At 36.5% G+C, this 15,951-nt stretch overlaps 1 protein-coding gene across 6 annotated transcripts in view; it reads left to right on the top strand.

Annotated features, from left to right (window-relative positions):
• ABCB11 (ATP binding cassette subfamily B member 11) overlaps positions 1-15,951 on the top strand; it is a 118,670-nt gene that overhangs the window by 37,471 nt on the left and 65,248 nt on the right. For 5 of the 6 annotated variants that reach the window (XM_030325966.1, XM_030325965.2, XM_032594434.1 and 2 more), the window contains exons 3-5: positions 1,000-1,021; positions 3,529-3,580; positions 4,362-4,600. In XM_030325966.1, the coding sequence (XP_030181826.1) occupies positions 1,000-1,021; positions 3,529-3,580; positions 4,362-4,600 (313 nt within the window). Of the gene's footprint in view, positions 1-999; positions 1,022-3,528; positions 3,581-4,333; positions 4,601-15,951 lie in introns of those variants that run through there. The other variant, XM_030325969.1, reaches the window with a different exon arrangement.

Below are 15,951 nucleotides of genomic sequence, written 5' to 3'. Positions count from 1 at the left end.
ATGACTGATAATTGATGGAACCATCATTCTAATCTAGTTCTATCTGATTCCCAAACCCAAGATGTTGATCTCTATCTATACTATAATGCCTCTTTACTCTTACTTACATTAATTAAAATGTCAGGGAATCAGGATGTGCTGTCCCATGGTGGTAGTTGACCTTAGCACCCTGAACTCCTTTCCCTTTGCTTCCCTACACCCATGACCCTGCACCCCCACTTTCACTTCCTACCCTCCATCTGCTCTGACCTAAGCTGAGGAAAATTATATCCAGCTCAATCCTGTGGTTTCTACTGGCATGGGAGTGTCAACATCATCTTATTGTCTAGTTAATTTGTAGTCTTAATTTTAAATAGATAAATTCTGATGTTTCCAAGGAACCAAACAATAAATATCCATTTTACTTGGTAGTTCAAAAAAATTAGATTTTCTTCAGCTAATTTAAAAATGTTGGTCTTAGGCTACTAGCATGGCTCAGTGGTCTGAGGGTTGGTCTCAGGGTTAAGGGTCTGACTCTTGATCTCAGCTCAGGTCGTGGTCTCACAGTTCATGAAATCAAGCCCCATGTCAGGCTCCATGTTGACAATGTGGGGCCTGCATGGAATTCTCTCTCTCTCCCTCTCTCTCTGCCCCTCCCCGAATTGTGCATGCTCACACATGGTCTCTCTCTCAAAATAAACAAATAAACTTAAAAAGTGTTGGTCTCCAGTTGATGCTCAGAAAATACCAATATCTCATACCTTGTAGAAATATCTAAAAATGTAGTCAAGCCAGTAGTCCTGAACCTGAAAGGGTATCTTGTGTAACATGAGAGACACAGAGAGAGAGAATTAAAAAAAAAAAAAAAGAAGAAAGAAAAAAAAAGCAAATAGTCATTTTGCAATGTTCCATGAATGAAATTAATTTATGGGAATGTTTCCCCAGAGAAAAATTATTAATGACTATGTTTCATTGTGTCATTATTATTAACTGCTTTGTGCATTGTTTTTATCCTGACAGATAACAATGATAAGAATTCAAGGTAAGTGACTGTTTCAACAATGCATCATCTTTTCTAGATTAACTCCCTAATATTCCTTTTAAAGGTACAAAGAGAGATAATATTTTCATGCACATTGTACTTCCTATAAAATGGTATAGGTGATCCATTCTTTTTCTCTTTAAATCATTGCTGTAATTTGAAAAAACAAACAAACAAACAAACAAAAAACATTGCTGTAATTTGATTTCAGAAACCATTTGAAAGATCCCTTCTGGATTAGGTCCAAATCTCCCCTGTGCACCCAGCAACATCATAGAATTTCTAACCTAAATGGGCAGAGGTGAAGTTGGACAAGTAACATTTCATGAGCACAGGGGAGGTCCCTTAACCCCAAATTCTTTCCACAGGCAAATAGTAGAACCCTAAAATTTAATTGTTAGATATTTCTCTTTAGTTTAAAAGTTTAAATTCTCATATAAAGCAAATGTCAGTTAATCATACATTGGCATGAGAGTAGGATTAGATAGAGTCTAACTTAGAAGACAGAAGGGAGGTGCTAGGCAAGTTCCTGAAAAAGAAGTGGTAGTAAGGCAGAGGTTGAAGCTCTTTAAGAAATTTTAAGTAATTCACAGCAGAGAGGGGTGGTGGATGTGGTAACAGCAGTTTTGGACTAGGAGTAGTAAGGTCAGCCTGGGCCTAGAGGAACCACAATTGCCTCACTGTAGGGAAAAAAAATGAAAATGGGTGTGGGTACAGATGAACAGCAAAGAGAGAATCAACAGGAAGGTTGAGTGAGTTCTTTGGTTTTTAGAGGAGATGAACATTTTCTGTTAGATGTGGTAATGTAGAATGAGAAGATCACAGTGAAAGTCTGAGAAAGCTGTGGAGGGAAATGGAACAGTCTATTATAGACAGATGAAGTACAGTGTTATGGATTGAGTTAAGGATGGAGACCATATTCATTCATTCATTCATTCATTCATTTCATAAATGTTAATTAAATGCATACCAGGTGTCAGACACTATTACAGGTACTGAGGATACAGAAAAGAACAAACTGGGCAAAAATCTCTGTCCTTGAGGAGCTTACATTTTAGTGAGGATGACATGATAAGCACCATAAATAAATATAATACATAGCATGGTAGTGATAATCTATCACTGTCTTTCTAAGAAAAAAAAAAAGAAGCAAACATGGAATGGAGATATGAAGTGATGTGGAGACAAATTTGAAATTTTAAAGGCTTTGGCCAGGGAGGGTCCCATTGAGAAGGTGACTTTTGAGGGAAAATCTGAAGGAGATGAGGGGGTTGGCCATGCGAGTATCTGAAGAAAGAGCATTCTGTCAGGAGGAAACAACAAGTCCAAGTGGTCAGAAGTGAGAATAAATTTGGCATGAACAAAGGTCAGCAAACAGGCCAGGTTGCTCGGGTGGAGAGAATTGGAGTGCAGTAGGAAGAGATAAGGTCAGAGAGCCAATTGGCCAGACCGTGGAGGGCCTTGGACTTTTCAGCAAAGACTTGGTATTCTACTGTGAGCTGGAGGGGAACGTCAGGGCAGCTGACTGCTAGGCATGGCATGTGTTGGCATCAGTTTACACAGTGAAGAGGTGGTCTTGAACCTCTTCAGGCCCCACAGCCTGGCTTCAGGTGGAGAGGGGCAAACAGTGGATGGATGCAGAGATGAGGGCGTTTCCAAAGATGGAGGTGGGGAAAAGGATTGAGGATGATGGTAAGAGTGTGGTCCAAATGGCTGGCAGTGGGAGCTGGGATGCATAGGGAAGGAAGCACAATCTTGATAGGTTTTTAGCAATTGAAAATTAATGAGGGTTTAAGGAACTGCAGATCACAACTGAGATGACAAAATGGTGTAGAAGGAGAAAGGAAGTGACAAAACAGGATGCATCTCCAGTCCCAGAGTGTCAAGGGAGTAGTTTCTGTTGAAAGAAAGGTCCAGGGTGTATCCATGAGGGATGACTCAGGTGAAGTAGAGATCCCTGGAGTCGAGAAGGTCAAATATGGGTTAGATATAACATTATGAGAAGTGAAATGAGTAAGAAATACTAAGGAAATATGATTTTATGGGAAGTATAGGAGTTTTTAAAAACTTTTCCATCGTATAGGTACTATTTAATGTAGTTTTAAAATTTTTAAGTGCTAGAAGGAAGCTTTAAAGCAGCTAATCCAACCACCTTCACTTACCCACAAGGAAATGTGATAGAAACAGGCTGAGGGTCAAGGATGAAATCCAATAGTTATTGCTAATATAAACTGGGAGTATAGAGACTTTTCATTTTCTCTCAATATCTCTCAGAAAAACCTCACTGACTTTCTGCTCAACATGAAATAGAGCTATACCAAAATCTCTAGAAGAGGTAAATCTGAAAAATAAAAGTTTGTTTTTAGGATGCCCGGTTTGGCAAGAATTTCTCCGTCAGTGGGGACTTTATTTCTTGCTAAAGGATGACTCAGAAAATCACCACCTATGGAGAATTTCTCTTTGTTTTGGAAAGGATGGTCTATAAATCCATATGTTTCTCTCCTCAGGTTACAAGATGAGAAAAAAGGTGACAGCACTCAAGTTAGCTTCTTTCAATTGGTAATAAAATTGTGCTGATTTTTGACATAATTTTGCAATGGAAAATTGTTCAGATCATGGAGGAGTGTTAAATCTTCAGTCATTGGCAGGTTTTTAAGTACAGTGTTCACGTTTTTAGTCATAAACGTTGTCCATGGGATAACATGCTGAATGGCAATTAGAAATATATTGCTAATTAAACACATAAATCCTATCTGGTAGATCAGAACAGTGTCCTGGAAAATAACCATTAAGTCCATAATTATTATTTTAGTAAGGAAAATTATCACAGTAACTATATTATGTATACTTACTCTTATGACATATCTATATAAATTCTAAGTGTAGGTATTTACCCCAAATTTTCACAAGGTAGAGACATTTCTAGGCAAAAATAGGCACTCTTCTTTGTCAGTGTCAGTTCTGGGAGCCAATTTATGCTACTGGTGAATGCCCTACACAATATTTCTACATGGCAATCTCATCAATGCCATTGATCACTTCCCACTTATGTTGTGAATCAATACCTAAGAACTGAAGTCAGTTCTTGAGGTAAAGAGAATGAATTCAGAGACTAGGAAAAAAATAACAAACGAAAAATGTAAGAGTCTACTGTCTTAGATAATTGATATACCACTTATTTTTATATAGTTAGTGAAAACTCTATTGTTCAATGAAGAGGATTCCCATAAAATTTGGTGCTGAATACTATTTATCAGAATCTAGTAACTAAAATTAAATAGTCCTCCTACTTCTCCTGCTTTTCACCCATAGATGATCTCTGAATCCTTTGTTTTTCAAGTTTCGATTTTCTTCAACGACTGACATTTGGCTGATGTTTGTGGGAAGTGTATGTGCATTTCTCCATGGACTATCCCATCCAGTCCTGCTCCTCATTTTTGGCACAATGACAGATATTTTTATTGACTATGACACTGAATTACAAGAACTCAAGATCCCTGGAAAAGCATGTGTAAACAACACCATAGTATGGATCAACAGCTCCCTTAACCAGGATATGACAAATGGAACGCGTTGTGGGTAGGCTATTTTTTATGTTTAACCTTTTTTGTTTATATGTTGAATTACAATTCAAAATATGTAAGTGGGATTTTGTTAGCTGATCTGGATTGATATCCAACATAGAACAAACAGAAACATAAATTCAACCCGTATTTCTACAAATTACTCCCTCCTAAGGTTCTTCCTATCTTACCAGGTTTTTAAATTCCAACAAAAAAATAGAACTGGAAATTGCCTATTAAATGTGACACCCAAATTTAACCACTTGGTAGACTATAGGCTTGAGGATGAACACTACCAATATACTTGGGAAGTGAGCCATGAATTTTATTTGAGTCTTTGTCATGTCTCACGTCTCATTTTCAAGACTTTTGTTAGTCACTTAACTACTTTCCATTTCTTAGCTTCTGTGACTGTGGCTAATGTTCCATTTGATCCTCAGCCTTCTTTTTATAATGGGAAATTCATTGTTGTGCTACAGGACTTGGAGTAGGGGCCCCTGGTCTCAGTAGTTGAGTTTCTATGCAAGAGTTGTGTGATGCTGCAGCAAACAGAAGGGAGCCACGCAGAATTAGCCAGAACTCACCGTGCTACTGTTCATTTTGTGATTAGCCCGAAATCAGTGAGTCCATAGTGTTCAGTGTTGACTCACTATCATAGCATGGACTTTGCAGTGAGCCTCACACTGCTTCAGGGCCAGAACAAGCTCATTTGCATGTATGAAGTCACACACTCAGGTTCAAGAGCCAAGGGCAGGGCACATCTTGCCTTGGAAGACACTTGGAGGGGCTCCCTCGAACAAAATTACATTTTTTACCTTCATCTAAAATTTTTTCTACATGTTTGATTTGTTTTTTTTTAATGTTTGTTTATTTATTTTGAGAGAGACAGAGAGAGAGAGAGAGCGGGGGAGGGGAAGACAGAGAGAATCCCAAGCAGGTTCCACACTGTCTGTGCTGAGCCCACACAGGACTCCATCTCAACGAACCGAACCTGAGCCTAAATCAAGAGTTGGATGCTTAACCAACTGAACCCCACCCAGGCACCCCTACATGTTTGATTTAGATTATGAACTAATCCTCCTACATCACTGATACTCTTCCATAATATTATCTACTGTTAGGGTCTTTCATTCACTCATTCATTCAATCAAAATTTTTTGAACACCAACTACTTATCAGGAACTTTGTAAACCTCAAGGATACAGTGGTTATCTTGAGTTATGGTCCTTATCTTCATGGCATTTAGGTCTAGTCAGTAAAATCATCATTAAATCAAAGACGATTGAAATAAATAGGTAGTAACAACTGGTTAGTGCTTGACAGAAAAATATAGGACAACATACAATGTGCAGAATTACCTTTTAAAAAATTATAAGCCTACTCATGAGAAATAAATTTCCTAAAGCCTAAATATATGTTTTTCTTCTAAATTTGGAACAGTTTGCATAAAAGAGTTGCTGTTGTCAATGACAATCTTTTAAAAGTCTTTCATTTATGTTGGAGGACAAAAATGAATTGAGTAGTATGACTACTAAATGTAATGTTAATTGCCTCCCTCTTCGGAAAAAATGCATTCAGACTTATAATATGATGTACGTTGACCCAAATCATTAACACTCATGAAGGTAAAATTTTCTAGGGAAAATTCCTGAAGGCATATCTCTTCATGCCTTAATATTTGGAAATAAATGTTAGAGGGGCTAAAATTTGAGACTTATCCGCAATGCCAAGTGCTTATAAATATTTACTAGATGATTTAAAGAATGAATCTACCTTTAACGTCTGCATCACCAACATTCATTAGAAAAGAATTTCCTATGGCTATCCCTTAGTCATACTTTATTCATTCTTACTGGATTATATACTCAAAGGTGAGCTCATTGTGCAGAGCAAATAGGGGCTTTCAGAAGTTCATTGGCTTCTGCTGAATTCATGTGATGCAAAACATTAAATGGATATTTGTCCTTTTTAAAAATTTCATATGGGTATCTGAACTTGTGTAGATCCCAACCCTTCTCAGGCCTTTTCTTTACTCTTTTGATGAGTTGAATACTTTTTAATTGTGAGTGACTATGGTCACTGATGGGACTACCATTTATTCTTCTGAGTAAATGTTTGTTTAGCTTTGGCGTTAGTTAAGATCAATGTGAAAATGGACTTGGGTGGGGCAGAAGACAAGGGTGAGGACATTTTCTTACTGTAAGTAGTTAACGTGTCTCCAAAATTACCCAACTCTTTTGCAACTTTCCTTCTTGGAAAAAGCACATCGTTAAAGTAAAATTTCTCTACCTATTATAATAGGTGTACAGGTCTTGGACAGGGTTGCTCCATGATCTTATCAATATAAGCATGCATGTTTATTGGTAGAAGCTTGTTTTACTCTTTCATTTCACTGGTTGGTTTCTACATATGAATTGTAATTCATTGGGTGGAATTTTTAGGCAAAGCCTTCCAAACAGCTCTCAGTGAATAATGCTGAAAAGTATTATGGAACATCAAGCTTCCTTAACAGCTTATCAGAATTTATTTGCTCAGAATAGTCAAATAATATGGCAAAAGAATGAAACATGATGAATGAAGGGAAATCCAAGTAGTCCAAATACCACGGTGCAGCTTATTTTTATTTTCTTTTATCCAATTAAAGTGTAAAAATTCAAACAAAAGCCACAAAGCCCCAAAGTTTTATTGTGGAAGTGACATACCATAATTTCTGCCATTTTCTTTCTTTTTTTAAAGTTTATTTTTAGTTTAGAGAGAGAGAGAGAGAGAGAGAGAGAGACTAGAGGAGGAACAGAGAGAGAGGGAGAGAGAGAATCCCAAGCAGGCTCTGCATTGTCAGTGGCAGAGACCAACACAGGACTCGAATTTATGAATCATGAGATCATGACCTGAGGCAAAATCAAGAGACGCTTAACCCACTGAGCCACCCAGGTGTCCATTTCTGCCATTTTCTACTGGTCACACGACCAACCCTGGTACAATTTGAAAAGGAACTATGCAGCAGTGTGGAAACCAAGAGACAAGAATGATTAGGGGCTCTGTAGAGGCTGACTACCACAGCCATTGGGAAATATTATTCTTTATTTCGCCCACATATGAATGCGTCAAAGTAGAAATCAGCCTGTACTTTCTCTTGGATTTTGGTCTGTTTTCTTAGCAATGTACGTATAGTGTATGCATTCAAACACTGTGTTGAATTTAAACACTGCAAAACCATACAGTTTTTAAAACAGCTTTATTGAGATACATTCACATACCATAAAATTTACCAATTTAAAATGTATAATTCAATGGTTTTCTGTATTTTACAGTTGTGCACCTATCGCTACAATCAATTTTAGAATATTTTTAAAAATGTCTATTTATTTTGAGAGAGAGAATGAGAGTGGGAAAGGAGCAGAGAGAGACAGAGAGAGAGAGAGAGAGAAAATCCCAAACAGGCTCCAAGCTGTCAGTGCAGAGCCCAACACAGGGCTTGATCCCACAACCATGAGATCACAATCTGAGCCAAAATCAAGAGTCAGATGCTTAACTGACTGAGTCACCCAGACGCCCCAATTTTAGGAAAATTTTATTACCACAGAAAGAAACTTTTAGCTGTCACTCTCCCATCTCCCATCCCCCCTCAGCTCTAGACAACCACTAATCTACTTTCTGGCTCTGTAGATTTGCCTATTCTGGACATTTCATACAACTGGAATCCCACAATATGTGGTCCTTTGTGATTGGCTTCTTTAACTTGGCATAATATTTTCAAGGTTCATCATATTGTAGCATGGATTGGTACAGCTTAGCATGGGTCTATCCTGCAGAGTGCTCCATGTGCACTTGAGGGGAACATGCAGTCTGCTGTTATTGAATGGAATGTTCAAAGGATTTCTGTTAGGTCTATTGGTTCGTGGTATTATTCAAGTCTTCTATTCCTGGTTATTCTATCCAATGCAAAGTATAGAATTGCAATCTCTGACTATTATTATTGAACTACCTATTTCTACTCTTGAATCTGTCAGACTTTGCTTCATGTATTGGGGAACTCTGTTTTTAGATGAATATATGTTTATAATTGTTATAATCTTCTGATTGTTATAATCTTCTGATAGATTGGTCCTTTTATAATTACAAAACATTTATTCCCAATAACAATTTTTAAAAGTTTATTTGGTCTTATATTGGTACAGCCACTCTTGGTTTGTTATGGTTGCTCTTTGCCGTGACATATCGTTTTCCATCCTACTTTTAACTCGTTCATATCTTTGAATCTAAAATGTGTCTCCTGTAGACAGTCTACAGTTGGAGCTTGTTTGTTTGTTTGTTTTTTAGATTTATCCAGTCTGACAATCTCTGCTGTTTGATTGGATTATTTAATCCATTACATATAAAACAAACATAGTAGTCTAAAAAGTGGATAAAAGAAGGTTAGAGTTCTCAGGACTCAAATCATGACATGACTGTGAGTTCCCTGGGTTATTTTTAGGCCTCATATGTACCACACATGGGTGTTGGGAAAGCTGCAATCTGGAAAAACCAGTGAGCACAAACCACAAAGGACTTAATAAAATTCTGCTCTTTCTAGATAGTAGACCACAAAGAGGCAGCCTAACAGAAAAATCTCAGGCAATAACTATATCACTATTCTACTCAAGCCAACACCACAGGAAAATAAAACAAAACAAAAACAAAAAACACTACATAACCTCACACTTACCCATGCTAGCAAAGGTTGAGTTGGGCCTAGACTTCCACCTTTACCAGGTATCACTGAGCCCCTGCTGTGTCTGTCTCCCACCCCACCTCTGTGGTGTCAGTGAAGAATATGTAGAGTTGAAGCACCCCCACTGTAAAGAGAAACCTCTCTCCCTGCCTGCTTGCATGGGATCAGAGGGTGAGGACATTCATCACAACCTCCGTGGAAGAGACAATCAAGACATTTTCAGACGAGGGAAATTCAGAGAATTTATTGCCAGCTGACTTACTTAAGAATGGCTAAAGGAAGCTCTTTGAACAGAAAGGAAATAATAAAAATAATCTTGGACATTAAGAAGGAAGAACATAGTAAGCAAAATCATGGGTAAACATAGTAGACTTTCCTCCTCCGCTTGAGTTTTCTGACTTATTTTTAAAGGTGGAAGTAAAAACTGCCAACACTGTTTGATATCATCCTATTGTAACATTGTTTGATGTGAATTTGATTTGGAAATATTAAAGATAATTATAGTATTAACAGAGGAGAATAAAGGTATATAAAGGGAGATAGTGTTTTTACACTCCATACAAACTGGTAAAATGACACTAGCAGATTATAATAAGCGATATATATATATATATATATTATATTATATTTATAACATAACTCCTAGAGCAACCACTAAAAAAGCTATACAAAGAGATATACTCAAAAACACTACAGGTAAATTAACTTTGAATTTTAAAAAATGTTTGAGGGCACCTCGGATGGCTCAGTCAGTAGAGTATGTGACTTTTGATCTTGGGGTTGTGAGTTTGAGCCCCATATTGGATGTAGAGATTACTTAAATAAAATGAAATAAAAATATAAAAACAGTTTGAGTAGTACATGGAAAAAGATTTTTCATGCAAACCTTAGTCAAAAGAAAGCAGAAATGACTACACTGATATAAGATAAATTAGATTTTGGAATAAAGAAATTTACCAGAGACAAAGAGGACCATCATACAAAGGTGAAAAAGTCAATCTGCCAGGAAGACACAGCAATCTTAAATGTATACACACCAGAGTTGCAAAACTTGTGAAGCAACAACTGACAGAACAGAAAGGAAAAATAGACAAATCAAAAATATAGTAGAACCCTTAATTACCATTTCTCCACAATTGAAAGAGCAACTAGACATAAAATTATCAAGGATATAGAAGAGCTAAATACCAGCAGCCACAGGATCTAAACGACATGTATAGAACATTCCATTCAACAACCACATAATACACATTTTTTAAGTGCCTACAGAGCACATACCAAGACAGACCATACCCTATGAGCTATGAAACAAACCTCAATTTGCTTATAAATATAAAATAATTGAAATAAAATATAAAATAATTGAAATAATAGAGTGAATTCTCTAACCACAATGGAATCAAACTAGAAATCAGTAACAGAAAGATAAATGGAAAACCCCCCAAATTCTTGAGAATCAAACAGTACACTTCTAAATAATTCATAGGTCAAAGAGGAAGTGTCAAGGGAAATGTTTAAAAATTGAACTAGATGAAAAGGAAAACACAAAATGTAAAAATCTGTGGGACACAGTTCATGCAGTACTGGGAGGAAAATTTATAGCACTAAATGCATACATTACGAAAGAGGAAACATCTCAAACTAAACATCTAAGCTCCCAACTTAAGAACCTCGGAAAAGAGCAAAATAAGTCCACCGAAAGCAGATGAGAGGGTATAATAAAAATAAAAAAAAAATACAGGAAATCAATGAAACAAAGATCTAGTTCTTTGAAAAAAAATCAGTTAAATGGGCAAAACTTTATCAAAACTGACAAAGGAAAAAGGGAGAAGACACAAATGACCAATGCTGGGAGTGGAAGATGAGATATTACTGTAGACCTTGCAAACATCAAAGGGGCAACAAGGAACTACTGTAACTAGTCTACACACATAGATTTGACAACTTAGAAAAATGAACCAATTGCTTGCAAAAACAAACTACCACAACTCACCCAATGTGATACAAATAATTAGAATAGCCCTATTAAAGAAATTGAATTTATAATTTTAAAACTCTAAAAAAAGAAATCTCCAGGCCCATGTGATTTCACTGGAGAATTCTACCTAATGTTTCAAAAAAAAAAAAAAAAAAAAAAACAAAACTACCACCAGCTTTATACAATATTTTCCAGATAATAAGAGGGAGTAGTTAATTCATTTTATGAAGCTAGTATTACTGTGATCCAAAAGCCAGCCAAAAATATTAAAAAAAGAAAAGCACAGATTAATATTCCTCATGAATATAGATGCAAAATGTTATACTAGCAAATAGAATTAACAATATATAAAAAAGAATTACACACCAAGTAGAGTATATTCTAGAGAAGCACATGTGGTTCAGTACTAGAAAAACAGTGAACGTAATCTACCACATTAACAGGCTAGTATATAAAACCACATGATGATCTTCATTGAAGATGAAGAAGCACTTAAAATTTCAACACCCATTCATAACAAAAACTCTCAGAAAACTAGTAATGGAAAGGAACTTCCTCAACTTAAGAAAGAACATCTACAAAAAAGTCCCACAGCTTTTTTGTGTGAAAGATTGAGGGGTGCCTGGGTAGCTCAGTTGGTTGAGCATCCAACTTCGGCTCCGGTCATGATCTTCCGGTGGCGGGCCTCAGACCCATGTCTAACCTTGAGCTGACAGCGCAAAGCCTGCTTTGGATTTTCTGTCTCCCTCTTTCTCTGCCCCTCCCCCTCTCATGCTGTCTCTCTTTCTCTCTCTCCCTCTCAAAAACAAACATTAAAAACATTAAAAAATTTTTTTTAAAAAATAAAAACAAAGTAAGGAAAAAAAAAGTGAAAGATTAAATGCTTTCTCCCTGAGACTGGAAACAAGGCACGAATATATGCTTTCACCACTATTATTCAACACAGTGCTCAAAGTTCTAGCCTATACAATAAGGAAGGAAAGGAATACTGATTTAATATTTAACACTATTGAACTATACATTTAAAAGTGGTTAAGTTGGCAAATTTTATGTTATGTATTTTTTATTACAACCAAAAACATTTTAAGTGAAAACAAAATACAGACCTAAAAGGAAGAAATACACCGAATTATATTGAAGATGATATTATTGTGGACATAGAAAATCCCAAAGAATCTACGAAAATATCTTAGAACCAGTAAATGAGTTTGGCAAAGTCATAAAATACCAAATAAATATACAAAATTTAGTACTGTTTCTGCATACTAGCAATGAACATGTGGACACCAAAATTCAAAACATAATGCCATTTAAAATTGCTTTAAAAATGTATTTAGTTGTAAATTTAATAAAACATATATGGGATTTACATGCTGAAAAATGTAAACTCCTGATGAAAGAAATCAAAGATCTAAACAGATGAAGAGACATATATTGTTAATGAATTGGAAAATTCAGTATAAGAAAAATCTCATTTCCTCCAAACTGATAATACAGGTTTAATAAAATCATTAAAATCTCAGCAAGATATTTTTGTATATAGAGACAAGATTACTCTAAAATTTATATGAAAAGTCAAAAAAAAAAGAACTAGAATGTCTAAAACAACTTTGAAAAAGAAGAATAAAGTGTGAGGGAACAGTCTACTCAATTTCAAGATATGTTATATAGCTAAAGCAAGGTTGTGTTGTATTGACAGAAGAACAGAATAGAGAACTCAAATAGACCAGTGCAAATATGTCCCACTGTTAACAAGGGTGGAAAAGAAATTCAATAGAGGAAATACAAACTTTTTATCAAATGGTGCCTAAATAATTGGACATCCATAGGCAAGAAATGAACCCATACACAGAATAGCTCAAAATGGATTATGGACTTAAATGTAAAAAATAAACCAAACTTTTAGAAAAATGTGTAGCTCACCATTTTCATGTCTAAGGCTAGACAAAGAGCTCTTAGACTTGACACTAAAAGTACAGTCCATAAAAAGAAAAGTTGATGAATTGGGCTTCATCAAAATGAAAAACTTTTGCTCTGCAAAAGACCCTGTTAAGAGAATGAAAAAGAAAAGCTACAGACTGGGAGAGTATGTTTGCAAACTATGTATCTAACAAAGGGCTAAGATCTAGAAAATATAAAGAACTTTCCAAACTCAGTGGTTAGAAAAATTCAAATTAGAATATGGGGGAAAACACATGAAAAGATATTTCACTAAGGATATAAAGATGGCAAATGAGCACATGAAAAGATACTCAGCAACATTAGCGGTTAGGGAAGCAAATTAAAATCAAAATGAGACATCAGCACAAATCTATCAGAATTGCTAAAATAAAAATAGTGATGACACCAAATGTTGGTGAAGATGTGGAGGAACTGGATCACTTACACCTTGCTGATGGAAATGCAAAATGGCGCAGCCACTCTGGAAAACAGTTTGGCAATAAATAAATAAATAAATAAATAAACATGCAAGTGTTATATAACACAGCAATTCTACTGTTGGGGATTTATCCCAGAGAGATTAAAACTAACGTTCATGCAAAAACCTGTACACAAAGGTTATAGAAACTTTACTTGTAACAGACAAAAACTGGAAACAACCCAGACATCCTTCGATGGGTGAGTGGTTAAGCTGTGATACATCTATACCACGGAATAGTACTTGAAAATGAAAAGGAGCAAATAATTGATGAAAGAATTATACTGAGTGAAAAAAAGCCAACCAATGCCAAAAAGTTTCATACTGTGTGATTCCAGTTACATAATATTCTTTATTCCACTTTATAATATTCTTTGAATGACAAACCTATAGCACTAGAGAATAGATGAGTGGTAGCCCGGGGTTAAGGGGGGAGTGGAGGCTGCATGTGTAGATGTAAAAAGGCCACATGAAAATCCTTGAGGTGATGAGGATGTTCCGATCTTGATTACATCAATGCCAATATCTCGGTTGTGATATTGTCCTAGAGTTTTGCAAGATATTGCCAAAGGGCATATATAATGCTTCTGTATTATTTCTCACAATTGCATGAGAATATACAATTGCCTCGAAATGAAAAGTTTAATGAAAAACAAACAAATGGCTTCCTGGGTGAAAAAAAATTGTCATAGATTCTCGGAAAGGGAATCCTAGCTGTTCTGGAAATTGTCATAGATTCTCTAGCCATTCTGGCAGTAAGCCATCGTGTATGGGTGTTCTGCAGAGCAGCTTTACTCAGTGATCAGCCGTTTGTGCACAGGTTGATGTCCCGTGCATTAAACAATACAGAGCCTCCATCATTCTGAGAGTAGGACATGGCCACATTTCTGCCAACCTGTGGTGGTCAGTTGTGAGTTGCCACTGATGTTCACTCTACAGTGTCAGTACTACTGGGTCTACCATGCATGAAAACCATTGAACGGAAGACTCCATGTTAAGCAATGCACCCTGTCATAAAGACCTCCTAGGTATTGAAAATGAAAACCCTCTGTGTTTAGTAAATCTGCAACCTTGAAGTATAAATTGAGTAATTTGATTTTATGGTGAATTTATTTTTCATAAAGGGCAAGGTAAGAATCCCTCATATCTTAATCATTTGTAAAATATCTCGTACCTTTCCCCTTTAATTGCCATCTTTCTGCCCTCTTCTCCCTTAGACAAATGAACCAAGGGAATCTGAATTTACTCTAGTAAATGTATGTCAATTTTGCTGTTAAAAAGAAAGGCGCCCATTTGGTGGTCCAAATCACCCCCACACTTTAAAGAATCCTTTCCAGGATTTTACAGCCACAAGAAAACTTTCCACCAGATGATAAAAGAAAATTTTTTTTCAACGTTTATTTATTTTTGGGACAGAGAGAGACAGAGCATGAACGGGGGAGGGGCAGAGAGAGAGGGAGACACAGAATCGGAAGCAGGCTCCAGGCTCTGAGCCATCAGCCCAGAGCCTGACGCGGGGCTCGAACTCACGGACCGCGAGATCGTGACCTGGCTGAAGTCGGACGCTCAACCGACTGCGCCACCCAGGCGCCCCAAAAGAAAATTTGATGTGCACTGAAAGGAACCAAAGCAGCCTGCTCTTTTCCTTCCTAGCAGTTTTTTTCTGATAGATCTGTTCTGTTGTTCCAGAAATATTCACAAGTAGTTTCTAAAACCCTAATAACTTCTTATTCCCAAGAATAAAATAAAAAAGTTAACCATTCATCTCTGGGGTGTTTCAAGAGTGAACAGAATCATAAACTACTCATGTGCTTATCCACACCATCCCCTATATAATTCTCTGGGAGTTTGCCCCAATAAATCTTGGATCTGGGTCTGTGCTCAGTACTTTCAGTCTGAGTAGGTTTGTTTATAACTGACAGAGACACCTTTTATCACCTCTGCTTAGAGTATCTGGAGAAGGAACACACCACAGGAAATCTTAAGTAAAACTTTCTGACAAATACTCATAGTTGTCTGTTTTTGGACACCCAAATTTCATGTCACAAACAGAAAATTAGCAATATGGACTAACTTGTCCTTTAGAAGTCTTTCCTCACAATATTTCACTACACACCCTGTACAGGGATACTTAACTTTTGTGAGAGCCTCCGATTGTGGATGTAAGTTTTCTAGCTCTTGTCCATGCTTGGAGTTCCCTTTCAACCATCATGAAAGACTGGGAATGTGGTGAACAGACATATTAGCTGGTTTGGAGAT

The sequence above is a fragment of the Lynx canadensis genome, chromosome C1, assembly GCF_007474595.2.
Source record: "Lynx canadensis isolate LIC74 chromosome C1, mLynCan4.pri.v2, whole genome shotgun sequence".
NCBI lineage: Eukaryota > Metazoa > Chordata > Mammalia > Carnivora > Felidae > Lynx > Lynx canadensis.
Note: the sequence above shows the minus strand (reverse complement) of the source record. Positions and strands in the feature narration are given on the sequence as shown.